Below are 19,871 nucleotides of genomic sequence, written 5' to 3' on the forward strand. Positions count from 1 at the left end.
TAAATAATTCTTATGCTGTTTATTAGGGCAAGGGCGGTAGCATAGCTCAGGGGGTTAGTGCTCCATAGTGAACATCTATTGGTTACCACCCAAAACTCCCCTTCCCTAACATCTTCTGGTTTTCACCTCAGGATCTACTCGTCCCTATGCCTCGGATGTGCCATGTATCACAATGACCTTACTCTTAGAGATGGGTCTTCATTGTTTTAAGCCAATTAGCACTTTCCTTCCTCATCAGAGTGGTTGGTTCAGGAGAAGGCATGTGACTTAAGCCAGTCCAATCAGAATGAAAATGAAGACTTTGGCTATGAATGCTGAGAAGAGATCTCCTCTGTCCCTCTCTCTCTCTCTATGGCCTCAAGGACAGCAGCCAACTGTGACTATAACAGAAGCCTGTCATAAGATGAGACTGATGCTATGGAAAGCAGGGATAAGAGATGGAAAGAAATTTTTCCTGGTTTTGAATTCCTTGATCAAACCAACCTTGAACTCTCTCCCACCTGTGACATTTACAGCCACATGGGCCAATAAAATCCTACATTACGTAAGCTAGTTTTCTGTACCCTAACAGATATCATCTCTAAGTCTTAATTTTCTGAGTGTCTTTGTGGTTTAAATTTTGCCAGTAAAGTACATAACATTGTGACCTACCCAATCAATTATTTACATTTTAACTGACATTTATATAGCACCTGATAGATGTCAAAGAAAACTAATCTGATCATGGCAATGATTAGATGTTATGAGATAGCCAGAGATGGTATCATCATACCTCTTTTATATCTTAGGGATGGTAAATGACAGCCTGTGGGATCAACCAGGCCTGCTACTCAAATAATGTTTTATTGTAATACAGCTATGCACATTATTTTTCTTTTTTCTTCCTTCCTTCCTTCCTTCCTTCCTTCCTTCCTTCCTTCCTTCCTTCCTTCCTTCCTCCCTTTGTCTGTCTGTCTTTCTTTCTTTCTTTCTTTCTTTCTTTCTTTCTTTCCTACAAATTATCTATAGCTTCTTTGGCACTGCAACAAAAAAGTTGAGTAGTTGCAATAAAGACCACGTGACCTGCAAAGCCTAACATATTTACTGTCTGGACCTTTATGAAAATGTTGCCAACCCCGGATTTAGGAAATGGTGGACTAGACTTTCTTAAGGTCAAAGCCAGAGGCAGATCCAGAACTTGAACACAAGTCTCCAAGCACAACATTTTTTCCTGTGTAACAGAGTAGCCTGAATGCCAAAGCCTTATGGGCAGAGGCAACCTTGACAGCAATGTGGCTCTTCCTCCCCTGTCATCTTGGAAGGCAGCTACTCCCTGCCCATCCTTTGCCCTGGAAAGGAATCCTTTGCCAAGGAATTCTCTGCTCATAACTGCACTCGATCATGGCTGCAGCAGCACACAACATCGGGGGCACCATTTCTCCCACAGATACCACGAATATACTGTCGAATCTGACCCCACTGCATCGCGTGTGAATGGTTGCCCCAGAAATCTGTGACCTGTGGCTGATAAGAAGATTTGCTTGGCATTGTTCAGAGGGAACAAGAGCTCCAAAAGAGGGAACTGACTGAAGGTGGGACAGGTACTTTGAGGATGGCGGTGAGCTCCCCCACTCTAGAAGTGTGTGAACATGAGGTGAGAAGGCAGAAGAGATTCAGACATCAGATGGGGAGCTGGACTAGTTTACTCAGAAGATCTCACACAAACCAAACAGGCCATGTTTAAAAAAAGGAACAGAGAGACACCAAGCAGCAGATAAACAAAAATACACAATAAATGCAATTTTCTTCAGATTCCCTGAAAGAAGGGACCTTCCCCTCAACTTCCTTTTTTTAGCATGGCAGGGAGAAATGAGTCCCCAAAGAATCAAATTAATATTTTCCATCTACTATGAAACTGAAAGCCGCATTACCATCTTAGGAACTGATAAAATGGTCCAAGGAATCAATGCATTCACCCGTGAAGACTTCCAACACAGCTACTTGCTGCTTTCTCAAGTCTAATTAATTGGTAGGAAGTTTTTGATATGTTTCCATGATTTCATTCCAGGTTTTATCCAGGACATGAGAGAAAAGGGAGAACAAAACATTTCCACCTCGGTGAGTTGACTTGCAAAGCAGCAGGAACAGGTGATTTCCAAAACCATGTTTCCCACTGCAGGCCCCGGGCATCCCTCTTGCTAGTGGTTCTGCAAGCTACTCAGACTGTAGAACTTACATATCAGTTAGAAAGAAGTTTCCTCTCTTTGAGGGACTTTGGGGTGCCAATTCTTCCTGATGCAAAGCATGGGAAGCATAGTATCCATAATGAGAAGAAATCTAAATTGATGTTGTTTTGAATTATGCTTCAGAATTTAATGAGCCCTCTCCAGTTTATTGCCCCAAACCCTCAAAGAACCCCAACCTCAGAATTGGGAAGTCTGATCCAGGTTCCACTGGCAATGCTTGTTGAAATTAACTACTGAAGCATCATGAAATAAGAGTTTTAACGTTTAAAGAGACCTTAAGAATTTGTCTTATCAACACCGAAAAAACAAGCAGTCTAGTGAAGAAATGGGCAAAAGACATGAATAGACACTTTTTCTTTTCTTTTTTTTTTAATTAAAAAAAATTTTTTTTTAACATTTATTCATTTTTGAGAGTGAGAGAGACAGAGCATGAGCAGGGGAGGGGCAGAGAGAGAGGGAGACACAGAATCCGAAGCAGGCTCCAGTCTCCAAGCTGCACGGAGCCCAACGCGGGGCTTGAACTCATGGACGGCGAGATCATGACCTGAGCCGAAGTCAGACGCTCAACCAACTGAGCCACCCAGGCATCCCTTAGACACTTTTTCAAAGAAGACATTCAGATGGCCAACAGACACATGAAAAGACATTCAACATCACCCATCATCAGGGAAATACAAATCAAAACCACAATGAGACACCACTTCAAACCTGTCAGAATGGCTAACATTAACAACTCAGGAAGCAACAGATGTTGGAAAGGATGCGGAGGAAGGGGAACCCTCTTACACTGTTGGTGGGAATGTAAACTGGTGCAGCCTCTCTGGAAAACAGTATGGAGGTTCCTCAAAAAATTAAAAATGAACTACCCCATGACCCAGCAATTGTACTACTAGGTATTTATCCAAAGGAGACAAAAATGCTGATTTGAAGGGGTACATGCACCCCAATGTTTATAGCAGTGCTATCGACAATAGCCAAAAGGTGGAAAGAGCCCAAATGTCCATTGACTGATGAATGGGTAAAGAGATACATAAAATGGAATATTTTATATTTATGTAAAATTTATATTTCCATTTATATGTAAATGGAAATCTTGCCATTTACAACAACATGGATGAAACTAGAGGGTAGTATGGTAAACGAAATAAGTCAGTCAGAGACAGAAAGATATCATATGATTTCACTCATATGTGGAATTTGAGAAACTCAACAGATGAACTAGGGGAAGGGAAGGAAAACTAAGGTAAAAACAGAGAAGAAGGCAAACCACAAAAGACTCTTAAATACAGAGAACAAACAGGGTTGCTGGAGGGGGATGGTTGGGAATGAGCTAAATGGGTGACTGTCATTAAGGAAGGTACTTTCCAGGATAAGCGCTGCGTGTCATACATAAGAGAGGAGTCACTAGATTCTACTCCTGAAGCCAAGACTACATTGTATGTTAACCAACTTGAGTTTAAGAGAAAAGTTATCTTATCAAAAAAGGTTTAGAGGGGCCCCTGGGTGGCTCAGTCAGTTGAGCGTCTGACTTCGGCTCAGGTCATGATCTCGCTGTCCGTGAGTTCAAGCCCCGTGTTGGGCTCTGTGCTGACAGTCAGAGCCTGGAGCCTGTTTCAGATTCTGTGTCTCCCTCTCTCTCTGCCCCTCCCCTACTCATGCTCTGTCTCTCTCTCTCTCTCTCTCTCTCTCTCTCTCTCTCTCTCTGTGTCAAAAACTAAATAAACATTTTTTAAAAAGGCCCAGAGGTGTGAATAATAATAACTTTCCACATTTGTGCAGGGATTTCTGGTCTACAAAGTGCTGTTATAGCCATTACCTTTGTTAAGATAAAATAGCTTCTCCCAGATTTCAGTGTGCATTAGAGAGAGCAGACCATGTTCTGCTCAGCCTCAGCTTGTCTCCTGCTTTCTGCTGGTATTATGAACAAGGGAATAATCTGACAACTTAAAATAATGACTACAAGAAAAAAAAAAAAAAAAACCCAGCCTTGCAGCAGACAAGTTGAGTTACGTTATGGCAGTGGAACTCACAGTCCCTGAAGTCTGTAATTTTCACTGAGGACAGGCAGTTCGCCAGGTCAGGTATGTGCCTGTATTTGTCTTTGCCCTGCTTAAAGAACATTAGAAATAGGATTTTCAAACACAAATTCTTTAAGGACACAACTTTAGTAGCCACAGCATCTTCCATTCTCTAATATGCATGAGAAAAGATTGCACATTTTGTCTGTAAGCCACTAACACTTGAAAAGCCATTTCTGGGGCTCAGGTCATGATCTCACAGTTAGTGAGTTTGAGTCCTGCATTGGGCTCTGTGCTGACAGCATGGAGCCTTCTTGGGATTTCTCTTTCCCTCTCTCTCTGCCTCTCTCTCTCTCTCTCTCTCAAAAAATAAATAAACATAAAAAAGTAAAAAAAAAAGCCATTTCTGAGTCATAGTCTGACCCATAGAACCACAGAATTTTTAGATCCAGAGGACATTGACCGCTGAGGATGTCTAGTCTAAGTATCTTGTTTTACTTATAAAAAGGAAAAAAATCCAAGACTCAGGACAATCATATATAGCAGACTCAGCAGACAGATAAACTTTAGTTTCTCTCTTGCCTTGTGGGAGACAGAACGTCCTTCTCAATCCTAACTTCTCCAAATACTGGATCATAGAACTTTAACAGAAGGTGCCTCTGATGTCTTATTTCAACTCATCATTTAGCAGATGACTAAATAAAGCCCAGTGTTAAAGGACTGTCCAACATGATAATTCTGTGCTAAAGAATATCAGAATATTCTAGAAACTCTAGTTTCCTTAGAATGGAACCACCCACATTTTTTGTTGTCATTGTTGCTATTGTTACAATTTTTTAAAAATAATATTAGCTTAAAAAATCTGATTACAAAGATAATCATGGTTATGACAGAAAATTTGAGAGACACACAAAATCAAAGTAACCCATAATCCCTATGTCTAGATAACTCCTGAAAACCTTTTTCTGATGGTATTTATGATTCATATTTAATGGTGTCATATTTACCCATCCTTTTGCAACTTGGTTTTTAAACTTAATATGTTGCGATCTTTTTATATTTTTATTTGACTCATTCAGTAGTCTGTTGCAACATCATGAATTATCCTCTTAAACAGTTCATTTTACCAACGAAACCGGGAAGAAACGCTCATAACAATGTGGAGGGCTTTCTGAAGTCTACTTGGCTGCATTTCAAATGAATGTTTATCACAGATAATTTTTTAACTTGTTCTGTTGCCTCAGGGTGCATGATGTATGGTGCATAATGGCGGATCTAAGCAGTTTGGTGAAGTTACTCAACTTTACGTTAAGGAGCAAGAGAAGGCATGAATTATCTGCCGTTGTGGGCAGACGGCTCCCTGTATATATGTGAAAGGAGAACTGTAATAGTTCTAGAATGTGCTCACGGGCTGTGGCTGGTTTTTCTGGTAGGGTTATGGCACTGGAGAAAGAAATCTATTAGAGGCTCATTAGCTTCCACAGTAGCAAAGGAATCTTGCAGCCAGCTGGAGACCTCCTACAGGATTTAGGACATATGCCTTTTGTTGCTGTCTGAAACCATAGTGACTGCATGTTGTGGAAATTAAAAAATCAGCAGGCAGTGGGAAAATAAAGAAACTGAGACAATAGAAGCAGTGTTGGAGCTATGGGAAAGTGGGCACCAGCCCTCTATCTTCAGGGGCACTCACTGTTACTTTCCATGGGTCTGACCAACCTCTTGACCAAAATGCTTGGTGGACATACCAGTGAGGAGGGAGGGGACAGTCATTTGAGAGGTCATATTAGCTCTTTAGGGTAACAGAAACCTTGTTGGAAATTGTTGGAAACCTTGTTGCTTCTGCTTTGGTGGTATTGGCTAGGAGAGGCAATGAGAAGCATTTGAAGCATATTTGAAAGGATTTAGAGGGTAAAGAAAAGGAATAAGGCAAGGTTAATTTTGGGGTCTCAAACTTAATAATTAAAAGGTGGATGGAATGGAAGTTTGCAGTAGCCACTGGTATCTTGGAGCTAGAGTAAAATGGACATATGTGGATATATACATTTTGGAGTGGTTGACAAAAATGACATTGAATCGGTAGGAACAGGCAAGATTTTTGAGAGCTCTGATAAGAGAAACGAATGAAGACTGTTCAGGTCTGGTCGTGAAGCCCCACGTTTGGAGAAGCAGGGCAATGTCAGGACCGAAACAGACTCAGAGCCAGATTGTCTGGGACTGCTGGGGAGGGGGCAAGACCCCACCCTACCATTTAAGAGCGGTGTGACTCAAGTAAGCTATTGAGCCTCTCCAAACGTTGACTTACCCATTTGCAAAAGGGGATAGTCATGTGACCTACCTTGTTGGATTGTTGTGAGAATTAATGAATCAACATGTGTAAACTGTGACATATATAAACAGGAACACGTATAACAGAATCAGTGCCTGGTAGCTGGAAACATGATATATGTGTTTGCTTTTATTGCTAATATTGTTTTTTTGAAGTTTATATATTTATTTTTGAGAGAGAGAGAGAGACAGAGAGAGAGAGAGGGAGAGAGAAGGGGCAGAGAAAGAATCCCAAGAAGGCTCTTCGCCATCAGTGTGGAGCCCGATGAGGGGCTGGGTCTCACAAACTATGAGATCATGACTTGAGCTGAAACTAAGAGTCAGATGCTTAACCGACTGAGCCACCCAACCTAATTTTGCTAATATTGCTGTTGATCGTTGGGAAGAAATGAAGGAGAGAAGGAAGGATGGCAAGAAAGGAAAAATCTGTAACAGGTTGGGGGAATCCATTACAACATAGCAGTGCGTTTGTTATATTCTTGTGGATTATCATTTATGGAGATATGAATTACTTGATAAATAAGGCTCCAAAGATGAAGGAGCGAGAAGACAAGTCCATTTGAAGAGGAGAAAATATTGCATCCTTTTGAAAATGAGGCTTCAAGAAATGAATTTCCCTTCACTACTGAGAACATTTGCTGAACGTTTTGTCATTCCCCTAATTATTCTCTTTGTGGATCTCCACCACTGCCTACTCAACCTCCAACATCGTGCAAGCCATTTAGCACATTCTTTTTTTTTTTTTTTTTTCTCATTTTCATGTCAGTCCAACCTTCTCAACTGTGAGTTAGGAGAGGGCATCTTGGAGTCTTAGATATCTAGCCCAGTGCTTGGCACATACAGTCACCTAGCACATGTGGAACATGTTGCTCCTTTAGGGGGAAGACTAGACCTGTCAGATTTCAAAATAGATTGGACATCTTCTAGGAGTAGACTTGTAGGAGCCTCCCTTCCTTAGGTAAGTCTCTCGTCTGATAGCACGTTCTATCTCCCTGGCAGGTCTTAGAACTTCCCTGCTCTGGAGGAGAGCTGGTGGGAGATTCCCCTTCTCCTGGCCTCTCACACCCGACTAGTAATGGGCCCTGCCTCCATTTTTATGAGGAAGGAGCCCAGGAAAGGCTGCACCGCAGGCAGTCTCAGATCTGCCAGGAAAACAGCCCAATCATGTCCCTAAAGAAGGGTTAAATGAGAATGAACGTCGAGCAACAGCCCTGGTGCAAACAGTGTCAGGATTGAACCAGTAGTTTATGATTTGAAGCTTGTGATGTTTAGACTGTGTCCCTACAAACTGAACGTGTCTCTCCCAAACTTGTATGTCAAAGCCCTAACTGCCAAATGCATTGGTACATTTGGAGATGGGGCCTTTGGGAGGTAATTAGGTTTGGATGAGGTCACGAGGTTGGGGCCCCTGTGATGGGACCTGGGCGCTTATAAAAAGAGGAAGAGATACCAGTGTGCTATCTCTCGGCCATGTGAGGCTGCAGGGAGAAGGTGGCCACCTACAAGCCAGGAAGAGAGCCCTCACCATAACCCAACCATGCTGGCACCTTGATCTTGGACTTCCTAGCCTTCAGAACGTGAGAAGTAAGTGTTTGCTGTTTCGGCCAGCCAGTCTGTGGTATTTTGTTATAGCAGTCCAAGCTGACGAAGACACTCATACAGATTTCTTATGCTTGAAAAAATTACGTGAAAGTCATTCATATATTCAGTTAGGAGAACAAGTAGTTTCACAAATTCCAATTAAAATAATACTGCCAATAATGTGGCCAGTACTGACTGAGTGTCTACCACATGCCCAGCTCTGTGGTAAGCTCCTACAAACATTATCTGATTTACTTATTTACTCATCATGACCACCTTATGAGACAGGCACTATTACCATCCCTTCCTTACAGGGAAAGACCTGAAGCTGAGAAAGGGTAATTCATTTGGCCAAGGTCACAGACCAGTAGTCAGAACAGCATAGATTGGAACCCCAGAGGGCTTTTGATTTCACCATAGGACTTATAAAAAAAAATCAGTGTGTGTGTGTGTGTGTGTGTGTCCACGGATGGCAAACTGATTGGAGGCCATGTGGGTAGATTTTTTATTAGAACGAGGCACAGCCACTACCCATAAGGCCTACCGCTCTGCTGACTGTAGGCGTGTCGATATGTCAATGAAGAAGGCCTGAAGGAAAGGCTGGATTATGGCCAGTCCTTGTCTGAGGTAGTAAAGAACCAGGGATCATTGATCTCGACTTATAACTCTTCAATAATTGATGGAATCAAGAATGAATTTTAAAAACCTATTAGGATTAATCCAGCTGGCTTTCCCAGAAGGAGATGTGTATGTGTGGAATGTGTTTCTGTAATAGCTCATTAATTTTTCAGCGTTCCCAATGTGCATGGCGCTGATTGCAAGCTGGGGCATACGCTTGTGCAAGTTTACTTCAACGAGCAGGCTGTTTCCTAAGCTGTATCAAGTTGTAAATCTGGGGTTGTAAAGCATCACAATATTAGGATTCCTTGTTTGTTTGTTTGTTTTTGCAGAGCTCATTAGCCACTGGCAATTAGCATGTTTTGCTGCACAAAATGGCATCATTTGGCACCTTCTGTGGCCACTGTCACGGATGCGATGATATCAGTTAAACTCCACGTGCCATCTGCTATCACGCAAAGATAAAGGTGGGATGAGGGGGCTCTTTGGCCATCTCTTACTTTCTTAGCTACCAGAGGCTTAATGGAAACAAAAATGACTATGTGCAACACTCTCCGTGCCTCTCTGGGAGAAACACCATCTTGGCCTTTTGGATTCTGCCGGGTGAAATGAAAGAACATATATTAGTAATTCAAGTAACTGGTGACAGATCAGTACAGCGGTTTACTAAACCTGCCCTTTCAAATGAGCTCAACAGAATTTATCCTGCTTTGATTCTCCTCTTGAGAATCACAGAATGAATATTTATATTCATGCAGATGAGCAAATAAAGCAATGTCACAACTTAAAGGTCGGTGTCCTCTGGCTACCTTAAGGTGACATTGCCCTGCTTCTTTACTCTTGTAGTATTGTTTAGCGTTCTTCCCCCATCACTTGAGGAGAAACTTATGAACTGCGTTAAAGATGTCCAGTAATTTCTTGAAGTCAGAAAGTCCTGTTTATAGCGTTCTACCATACACCAGGCCAGCACCTGCAACTTCAGTAGCCTGGCCAGACTTGATACATGGAGATTGCATGGACCTGATAATCCCCATGTGTGGTTAGGAGGACTCCTGAAATAGGAGCCCTATTGTCCTTGACCACCATCCAAATAATCCTTGGGAGTTTCTTTAAATTGAGAAGAAAGTCATTTTGGGGATTATCAGGAAGTGGGGATTAGATTCTGGCCTCTCGATTTTTATGTCATTTGCATCAACTTGCAATGCTACTCAGAAAAAGCTGGGAACTGTCTCTTAGGTTTAGACGAAATGCTCTGATGACTCAGTCTACAAAATGAATGTCTTGTGGGTCTGTCTCCTTTCTATTAAATTCATCAGGAGACTCTGCAGAATACTTCAATCAAATAGAAGCAATTACCCAAGCAGCATTTACTACAAAGGATGCGCTTGGGGCACTTTTCCTACTGGAACCCTGAAAGACAACTGTCTAGCTGATTATCTCACTCATTCTGACCACCTTATTGATCTTTTTAAAGGGGAGATGGTGGAATCTCGGTAGGGACGAATCAGCTTTGCAACTCTTAGCCCTCGAATGCCCAGTGGTAAATTATTATGTCCAATTTGAACGGCAATAATTGGGGTCTCTGGTCTTAGCAAATTTCTCTCTGCTTTTCTAACTTCGGGGATAATTTTAGGGCCTTGGGGAAGAGACACAAGTGTTCAGGAGAAGCTTGAAAGTCTTTATTGAATCCACAATCTTATTATCTGTATCAAATACTGAGTTTTGCTGAAACAGAATCTCTATTTCAACAATATCTTTAAATGACACATTTGCACATCAAAGCTTGAGAAGCACTGCACGTACCATGATTTTGGGACTTGGAGACTCTCTTCGAAACTCCTTGAAAAGGAGATGCGGTGGGGTACCGTGGAAGATGTTGCATATCTTATACTATGTGGTATTTCCCGTGATGGTAGGCACACAAGAAAGAACAATTAGTATGATTTAGAAGCACCATGAACGGTGCAGACTTTCCTGGGCTCCTTCCTGACATAAATGCAGGCAGGGCCAGTTACTGCTGAGGTCTGAGGTCCCAGGGGAAGGGACATCTCCCACTTGCTCTTCAGAGGGCCCCCCACTAAGGGCTGCGTGGGAGATCGAAATATGACTGTGTTCCTTAGTGTGGAGGTTCCCAAACTTTTTAGCTGGCATCAAAATCAACTGGAGGTCTTGTTAAAAAGAAAATAGGTTGCTGTGTTTGGGGCTCCACCCCTGTAGTTTCTAATTTAAAAGGTCTGGCATGGGCCCCAGAATCTGCATTTCTGACAGTTTCTCAGGTTAATATGGAAGCTCTGCTCTGGGGCCACCAGCCTTTGGGAAACACCGCTCTGGGTGTTAATCCATGCAGAGCATTTGCTCTCAAAGTGTACTAACTTGTGCTAAACGTCTGCTGTGTTTAGAACGAGTTCTAATTTCTAGGGATCTGTCCTTGAGTAGATTGCTTAACCCCACTTGATTGTTTCATTTGGGTTATTATGTCCTACGAGACAGTACATGTTCATGTGGATTTGTTATGCCCAGAATTTGTGATCCCCAAAGACCACCAGGGAGCCGAGTCCGATGCAAAAGCAGAAGAACCTTTATTCGAGCTAGCTCGAGCTCAATCCCCTACCTGCACCGACGCAGCGGTGAGATACCAGGGAGAGAGGCGAGTTTCAAAAGCACAAAGGTTTTATTGGGGTCTAGGGGCAGTTGGTGAGGTAATGGCTGTGGCCTCAGCCAATTGGCTGGGGAAGGGTCGGAGTCCTGTTATGCAGGTCGCTGGGTGTGTTTTGATTGGGAAGTTTGAACAGGTGAGTGGGAGGTTACTCAAGGGGAAGAGGCATGGTCGGCCAGCATAGGCCCGCCCCTTCAGATTGTTGTGTCATATAAGACAGAAGAGGTGAAAGGGATCCCTAAAGAGTGAGGAGCAAACAAATGTTAGCTATGATTTATTCACTAGTGGCTTCCTGGTTCCACACACAGAACCTGCCGCTGCCCATGCTGAGTGGCCGAAGCAAGCTGGCTGGAGGGGGAAGGGGGGAAAGGGGACAGAGGGGGAGGAAGGGTATGGTTAGCAGTTAAAAGCCTAGGTGCCATTTGTCTGACTCAAGCCGTCTGACACCAGGCCTAGATCACTTCCGAGTCTCGCTTTCCCCCTTTTGTGAATGAGGAATGAGCCTGGTGTTGTCAGGGGTCCAGGGCTTCTGGGGATGCCTTGAAGGTGAGCCTGTGGGACTTTGCCCAGCTTCCAGCATTGCAATTCCACCTGGATTGGATTTCCAAATAAGAATGCTTTTGTAAAGAGGGCACCGCTAAAAACAAAACCCGTTTAAAGACTACCAGGAAGGATAACCTTCAGCTTTCAAAGTTCACCTTCAGACTCATGGAGGATGTCCCCAGAACAGCACGATTGTTCTTTTCTTTCACAACCAAGTTGAAGATGCAGACAATTTAGCCCTAAACCTGCCCCTCTCTAATCTGCTCTAACAGTAATCTGTTGTCACCAAGACCTCTGCCTCCACATGCCACCACCCTGGATGGAAAATCAGTGCCAGTCTGAAGACCAGGAGGGAGGTGGGGTCACCAATACAACAATGATGGGAAGGTGCCCCCCAGTACAGAGAGAGCATTCTGCTCCCTGATGGTGACTGTCACTGGTGAACCTATTCTAGGTCCTAGACCTGGGGTAAATTATTTGACAAGAGGAGATTTTGCGAGAAGACCCATACCTTATACATCTCTGTAAGTTAACGCCTAATACCAAGACTGGTACTCAGCTGGTTCCAGTAATTCATGGCCGATGCCTGTCCTGATTGGTGACACATGCATGCTAACTGGTTGCTGCACACGTTCTATTAGTTATGAAATATTTTGAAGACCCCCTTCCCTACTCGTCACAATAGCTGTCCCCATGACATGTCTGCAGTGAAAGGAGAAGGAGCAAATGGGACCTGAATTCGGTAGCAGAAGGGGGTGGAACAGGTAATCTGCAGCTACATCTGACACCGGAATGTTCCCACGGGAACACCTCAAGTCCAGGGAAGTTGAGCAATGCAAAACTCTGCCTATGCTCACAGAAACTGTGCTTGAGAGATGAAAGGAGAGCTTAGAGCTGGCACACAGAGAGGGTCCTCCCTTGGGCCTCCTTTGGGCATCTGGAAGTGACTACTAGCCGCCTGGTTAATGGCCGCTTTCTCAGAAGGACTTGGAGGCCACTACACGTTCCAAGCACAGGAGGGCTCTGATCTCTCTCTCTCTCTCTCTCTCTCTCTTACACACACACACACACACACACTCACTCACTCACTCACTCACTCGCATGTACTCAACACCTTTGGGAGGCTTATTGACCATTCACGATTTTGATTGACCCGCAAACGGGAGAGCTCACCTGGAAATGTCAATGCAAACATACCTGACTGAAATGTTCTGACTCAGAAGGATACCAGGAGAAAGCCCTCAAAGGCAGAAGTGTAAATCATGTGCAAAAGATGCACACTGCCTCCCAGGTGAGTAGGATCCATGGATGTGGCCACCAGCACCCCCCTTGGAATCCAAGTTATCTAAAATGTATGCGTGACCGAGTCCTTCTTGGCTTCAGATACTTCAGTGGCTCTTTGTCTTGTACCAGAAAGACATGTTTTTAAGCACACACATGAGCCTCTCATGACCTGGCCCATTTACCTTCTTGATATTCCTTACTCTGCAATTTGTTTTCTGGAAACAGGGAATGGATTGTAATTTCCACACAGAGCGGCCCACACTGGCGGTGTTTGCCCTCTTCCTGCCCTCCCCAAGCCTGACTCCTAGTCATCTTGTGAGATTTAGGGCCAGGGATTATCTGTTAAGTAACTTAAAAGGGAAAATACTTCACATTAGGCTGGTGTTTAATTAGCTGTGTGCCCTTGAGTTTTAAAATCTGTTTTGACTTGATCTTTCTCTGGTCTTCTCCCTCTCTATTATCTTCATTGGAAAATTTTAAGATAATGGTGCAGGTACTGCTAGGCGCTAACCCAATGTGTGTGCTCTCCATTTTTCTTGCTACAAAAACCCTGCTTTGCTTGGCGGCAGGTGCAGAATTAACATGCTGACTTGCTCTGAGGCCATGTGACTCAAATATGGCAATGAGGTTTAAGCAGGAGTTGCAGGATGCGGCTTCTGGAAAAACTTTCTCAAAGGGGACAGAGTTGGTAGCTTCTGTCTTTTATATATATATATATAGCCATAATATATATAAAATATATATATATAATATTTATATATATGGTATGTTTATTTATTTTTGAAAGAGAGAATCAGAGAGCAAACAGGGGAGGTACAGAGAGAGGGAGACACAGAATCTGAGCCATCAGCACAGAGCCTGACATGGGGCTTGAGGTGAGGCTCGAACTCATGAACTGTGAGATCATGACCCAAGTCATGACACTCAACCAACGAAGTCACCCAGGCATCCCTGATCTTTGCTCTTCTTGTGGTCTGGAATATGGCTTGATATCTGAAAGCATACCAGTGGTCTTGCAAAGATAACAGCAGAACAGAAAAACAGAAGGAGCCTGGCAGGTTGCTGACACCTGGCCTGGGCTCTGGTCATATTACAGGAGAAATACTCTTTATTTGTCTAGGTCATTCTAGTTGGATTCTGTTCCCTGCAGGCAAATGCTATCCTGACTTACACAGATCTCTCCATCCTGGACTTGCTTCTCTAAGAACAAGGTCATCTTTTGGCATTTGGACCTCTTGTGACTCTTTTACCATCTATATATGATGAGGTTTCATAATAAGATCACTAGAGATGATTCGAAAATCATTAACTTCTTACAATTCTCCCCTTCTTGCTATTTGCCAACCCAATGCCTATAGTGGTTATGAGGATAGAGGGGGCTGAATTAGGAGATGGAAAAGTTACAGTGATTTGAATGAGAAATATATTCTAATTTCATTGGATGTAAGATAATTAGACTGCTACATAATAAATGAACAGTTTGCACATCCAGCCAGGAATTTTCACAGTGCCATTCCAAAGCCATTAGATAACATAAAATGCTGGGAGCCTGTAAGAGGATCCCTGAAAAGAAATATTAGCAGTTTCCCCATTAAATTTATACTTCTCTTGATAAAGATCCTAGAAGCATATGATTAGAGTTGGTGTTTGAGGGGATAGATGAACCTGGATTGGATGGGGCATGGAAAAATTTTAATCATGTGAGTGAGAAATGTAATGTAGTTGGATTTTGGGGAAAAGGTTTACCCTTGAACTTGAACTCTAGATGTTTCATAATCTGGTGAGTATCAGAAGTTTGGTAGTTTCCTAAGATTCTATAAGCTATAACTATAATCCTATAACTACTCGTGGAATAAAAGGACGAGTCTTCCCCAGCCATGTCTAGGCTGGCTTGTGTTTCTCTCCCCTGCTTCCATAGTTCTCTGGAGTGATGGTTAAGAATGTAGAGACAAATTGTCTGGATTTTAATCTTAGCTGTGATTGAGGGAGTTAATAACCTCTCTGGGCCTGATGTTGCCATTTGTGAAATGTAGACAATAATGATATTTACCTATTGGGTGAGGACGATTGAAGTTAATCAACATAAAGCACTTAGATCGGTGTCTGGAACTTACTTAGTAAGCTGTCAATAAATGCTATTACATTGCTTATTGAATAAACTGTGATATGATGTTCTATTTATTCTACTAGATTGCCAGCTCCTTGCCAAACATGTCTTATTTCTTAATGTAGTGAGTATTCATTTAGTATTCAGTCCATCGTTATTGAGGCACACGAATGAAATACCTCTCTGATGTTGCCTCCCTCGTGGAAAGTGTCTTACTTTATAAGGTGGTTTGCAGATTTGTGTCTTATCTCCTCCCTTAACCTAAGCTCCTAGCTCCTGTTCTAAATCCTTCTGTTTAGTATGAGCTCAACAAACATTTCTTGAATAAATGAAACGTAAGCATTTCATGTGAGGGTTCTCACACGCCCAGAATCGTCATTTGTCGTTTCCTGATATGAACTCTTGCAGAATGTGTAATCCAGTGGTAGCAAGCTGCTCGCTGTTCTTTAAATGTACCCTGCCCTTCACATCTCCACACCTTGGCTCAGGTAGCTCCCATCTGCCTTCCGATCTCCATTTTGCCTGGCAAACAAACCCATATACATGTCTAAATTCCAGCTTTGACTCTCTTCCTCCAAAAGTCTGTTCTGATCCTCTCAGGAAGAGCCATCCCTCTCTCTCCCTCCCTCTTCTACCCTCACCTTGTCTTTTTACTCTATAATGATTTCAGGAAGGCTCATGCTGTGTCTTACATATTACAGAACCCAAGTACCTCGCATAGCACTTGACATAGAGCAGGTATTCAAATAAGCTTCTTAAAGGAATAGACACGTTGATCTATAGAAAGATACACAGACAGTCCTCTAATGAATGTGCTTTCCCATTCTAAGTCATAAATAAATAATCATATGCATTCACAACAACAAAGTGCAGTATGAATCCTCCTCCCCCCTCCCCCCCGCTCTCATTAGAGGTAGTTAAATTACTCTATCCATTTCTACCTTATCCAGGATACCTTCTGACATAAAGCATCCATTTAGGAGCACACAGGCCAGGTTTGGGAGCTCAGTTTGCACATATGGAGCAGAGGGAAGACAACTGACTGGCACAGGCCTTGAGCCCTGACCTCGGCTTTGTTGCCTTGGTGTTCAAAACCCAATGATGCTCATTCTGGAAAGGTGGGCATGCCCTGGAAGGGGAAAACAGAATCTGTGTGGACATGGCCCTTTTATGTTCATAAGAAGCAGCCATGGGTTAATAAATATCAAGAACCACAGGGTAATTATATGAAGACCTAGGAAAACAATAAGAAAGAACATCTGCATAAAGTAACATGAAGAGACACGAATTGGTATAGAAAACCTGCCCCTGCATCACCCATGCCTGGCAATGGATTAGATTTCTGGGTACTCTCTCAAGAACCCCATGTCTGTGGCAGCCAGGCCTGTTAGGATCATTGGATTAATGACGTTAATGCAAATGGTTGCAGAGAATTCAGAATGACTTTGAATTTAGGTCTCATGGTAAGAGGGGTGTTGGTGATTCCAAACTGGTTATCTTCGTTTTGCTCTTACAAATAGAATTGCTTTCTATGGAAAAATGGCATGCGTGCAGGATCCTTGTGTCTAGTTCTGGACTGATTATTCACTAGAAACAATTACTGGAACAAATTCAGAATTTTTTATTTCCCTCCCCCAAACAAAATGGTGTGTGCATAGGGTAGTGGCATACTGTGTGGAAGGGGGTGGAAGGAAGGTTTTGCAACCTAATTTCCTCACAGAGAGGTCAGACTAGGAGATGGACTAACAATAAATACAAAGATGTTTGGGGTTTGGGGTGTGGCTGGCAGTCTGCTGTCTCTGTGTAAATACAGTATAACTTATGCTGCCTTTATTTGTTTGGAAGCGCACAACTAAACAAACATCCTTGAGAAACGCATTTTTCTTTTTTGTTTGCTCGTTCGATGCTTGGCTATTCTGGTTATTTGCTTCAGGATGAAATTCTGGACCCAGGAGGTTGTGTAACCAGGTACCTGACCCAGACTTTGCAGCCCTCTTGGGCTGGTCGGCCTAACCCCCCTCCCCTCCCTCTCCACCCCACACAGCATCCAGAAACCCAAACACAACCACTCTAATCCTGAGTTGCGTTGCTCCAGGGGAGTCATATCCCAAGGGACTAGTCCCATAGTTGCTGGAATAAGCTTGTCTCCTTTCTGGTACCAGAACGTCTCCTCATTCTATCTTCCCCTGAAGATTCAAAGGTCCGTGGTGTGGGCTGGGACAGCAACAATTTAGAGAATCCAGAGAATTCTCCTCCCACTGCTGAGCAGGCCACACACCCATGCATCAACAGTCAACAATGAGCCTACTCTTACACGTTAGTGCCAGAAAAGTTTCTGGCTGGTGGAGATGTGTCCCCAACCCCCATACCGTGGACCTCGAATGCATACACATGGTAAAGAACAGATTGGTCTTGGTAAATATTTTATTCTAATTTAAAATCAGCTGGCACTTATTGGCCACTTAAGTATTTTAACATCATTATCATGCAGATTTTCCCAAGCACCCTGCAAAGTAGAATTTACTGTTCTCATTCTAGAGCCAAGAAAGCTGAAGCTTATAGGGAAAGGTAAACAACTTACTTAAGGTTGCCTTGCTAGTGAACACAGAGCCAGAATTCAAAGTTTAAATATGCAAGTTGGACTTGTAAATAGGGGGAAGAGAAAGATACTACAAACCATGTTAGAGCACTACATTTATTTATTTATTTTTTTTTTTTTTAATTGATATAATGATGGTTACATTGGGTAGAAGAGGAAACAGAGTGGGTTGAATGGAAGCTCCTCCAAAGATAGGTCCATGTCTTAAACTCTGGAACCCGTATCTGGGATCTTATTTGGCTTAAGTCTTTGCAGTGTAATTAAATGAAAGAACTCGAGATGAGATTGTTCTGGATTATCTGCGTGGGCCCTAAATCCATCTACACGTGTACTAATAAGAGACAGGGTGAGAATAGACATAGAGAGGAAAGAAGGTTACCTGAAGATAGAGGCAGAGATTAAAGTGGTACAGCCCCAGCCACGGAACACCCGGATGAAGAAACAAGGAAAGGTCCTTCCTTAGAACCTTCGGAAGGAGCCCAGCTCTGCCAGTTCCTTGATTTTGGATTTCTGGCTTCCAGAACTGTGAAAGCGTAAATTTCTCTTTGTTTAAGTCTCCTGGTTGGTGGTAATTTATTATAGAGGCCACAGAAGACTAATAAAGGGGGTAGTGTGAGTGAGTGGCAAGGGCACTGGCCAACTTGATTCCCAACTCTGACCTTCATTACGTTTGACCTTGGCATGGGGTCTTTCTGGGCCTCAGCTTCCTTATGTGGAAAACACCTGTAGTGAGACCCTTTCTGTCTCTGGTGAGTCAAGGATTTAGGAGCACTGCTCTCAGTTTCCATGCCAGTGGCCAGTGGGTGGGAACAGTAATTATACGGTGACCTTTATCTTGGCAGAAATGTTTGAAGATGAATAATTAAAGCTCCTCCTTTAGAAATATGACTAGTGCATCATTTGCATTTTTTTGCAATGGGCTTAAACCAAGAACTGTTGGCTTCTAATTCCTGGGTGCAAATTTTAAAGGAAAATAATGAAAAATACTAGAGATTACGGGGGTTACCTGCTGCCCTATGGTGGTATGTGTGTCTTAATGACGTAAAAATCTTATTGAAGGTACTATATTTTGGATAAGGCATAATCTAACTCTTCCTCCTGCTATGAATGTTGCCCAGTGGTTTCTTTCTTACCAGGCAAGCTCATCAGGCTGCATTCCTCGGATGTGATATCCTTGCCTGATAGTAAAATTCATGGTAAATATACCTTTTCCAGCAGGTGGTTTTCCAGTAATTGTGTGACTAGACAAGGTAGGTATTCTATTTTAAGAACCATAGTGTTTTACTCTATGCAAGAGAGAGAGTGTAATTTGGAATGCTTGCTTAGAACTATGGGTTGATTATACAAGAGGAGCAAATTAAGAAACAGCAACAATCTTAAAAAATATCTATCTCCTTTTATTTTTATTTTTTCTTATTTTTTAATTTTAATTTTTTTATTATTATTTTTAATGTTTATTCTTGAGAGAGAGAGAGAGAGAGAGAGAGAGAGAGAGAGAGAGAGAGAATGAGCGGGGGAGGGGCAGAATGAAAGAGAGACAGAATCCGAAGCAGGCTCCAAGCTCTGAGCTGTCAACACAAAGCCTGACGTGGGGCTTGAATCCACAAACCGTGAGATCATGACCTGAGCCGAAGCTGGACACTTAATGGACTGAGCCTCCCAGGTGCCCCTAATTTTATTTTTATTTTATTTATTTATTTATTTATTTTTAATTTTTTTTTCAACATTTATTTATTTTTGGGACAGAGAGAGACAGAGCATGAACGGGGGAGGGGCAGAGAGAGAGGGAGACACAGAATCAGAAACAGGCTCCAGGCTCTGAGCCTTCAGCCCAGAGCCTGACGTGGGGCTGGAACTCACAGACCGCGAGATCGTGACCTGGCTGAAGTCGGACGCTTAACCGACTGCGCCACCC

General features: G+C 42.8%; 1 protein-coding gene across 1 annotated transcript in view; it reads right to left on the reverse strand.

Annotated features, from left to right (window-relative positions):
* The window catches only part of PLEKHG7 (pleckstrin homology and RhoGEF domain containing G7), a 69,028-nt gene that overhangs the window by 33,976 nt on the left and 15,181 nt on the right, over nucleotides 1-19,871 (reverse strand). Inside the window, 5 exon segments of the mRNA XM_040490423.1 lie at nucleotides 1,923-2,060; nucleotides 4,241-4,331; nucleotides 9,317-9,363; nucleotides 12,700-12,766; nucleotides 12,768-12,833. Coding sequence (XP_040346357.1) covers nucleotides 1,923-2,060; nucleotides 4,241-4,331; nucleotides 9,317-9,363; nucleotides 12,700-12,766; nucleotides 12,768-12,833 — 409 coding nt within the window.

Source organism: Herpailurus yagouaroundi, unplaced genomic scaffold (genome assembly GCF_014898765.1).
Source record: "Herpailurus yagouaroundi ecotype Mexico unplaced genomic scaffold, PumYag 182, whole genome shotgun sequence".
NCBI classification, from domain to species: domain Eukaryota; kingdom Metazoa; phylum Chordata; class Mammalia; order Carnivora; family Felidae; genus Herpailurus; species Herpailurus yagouaroundi.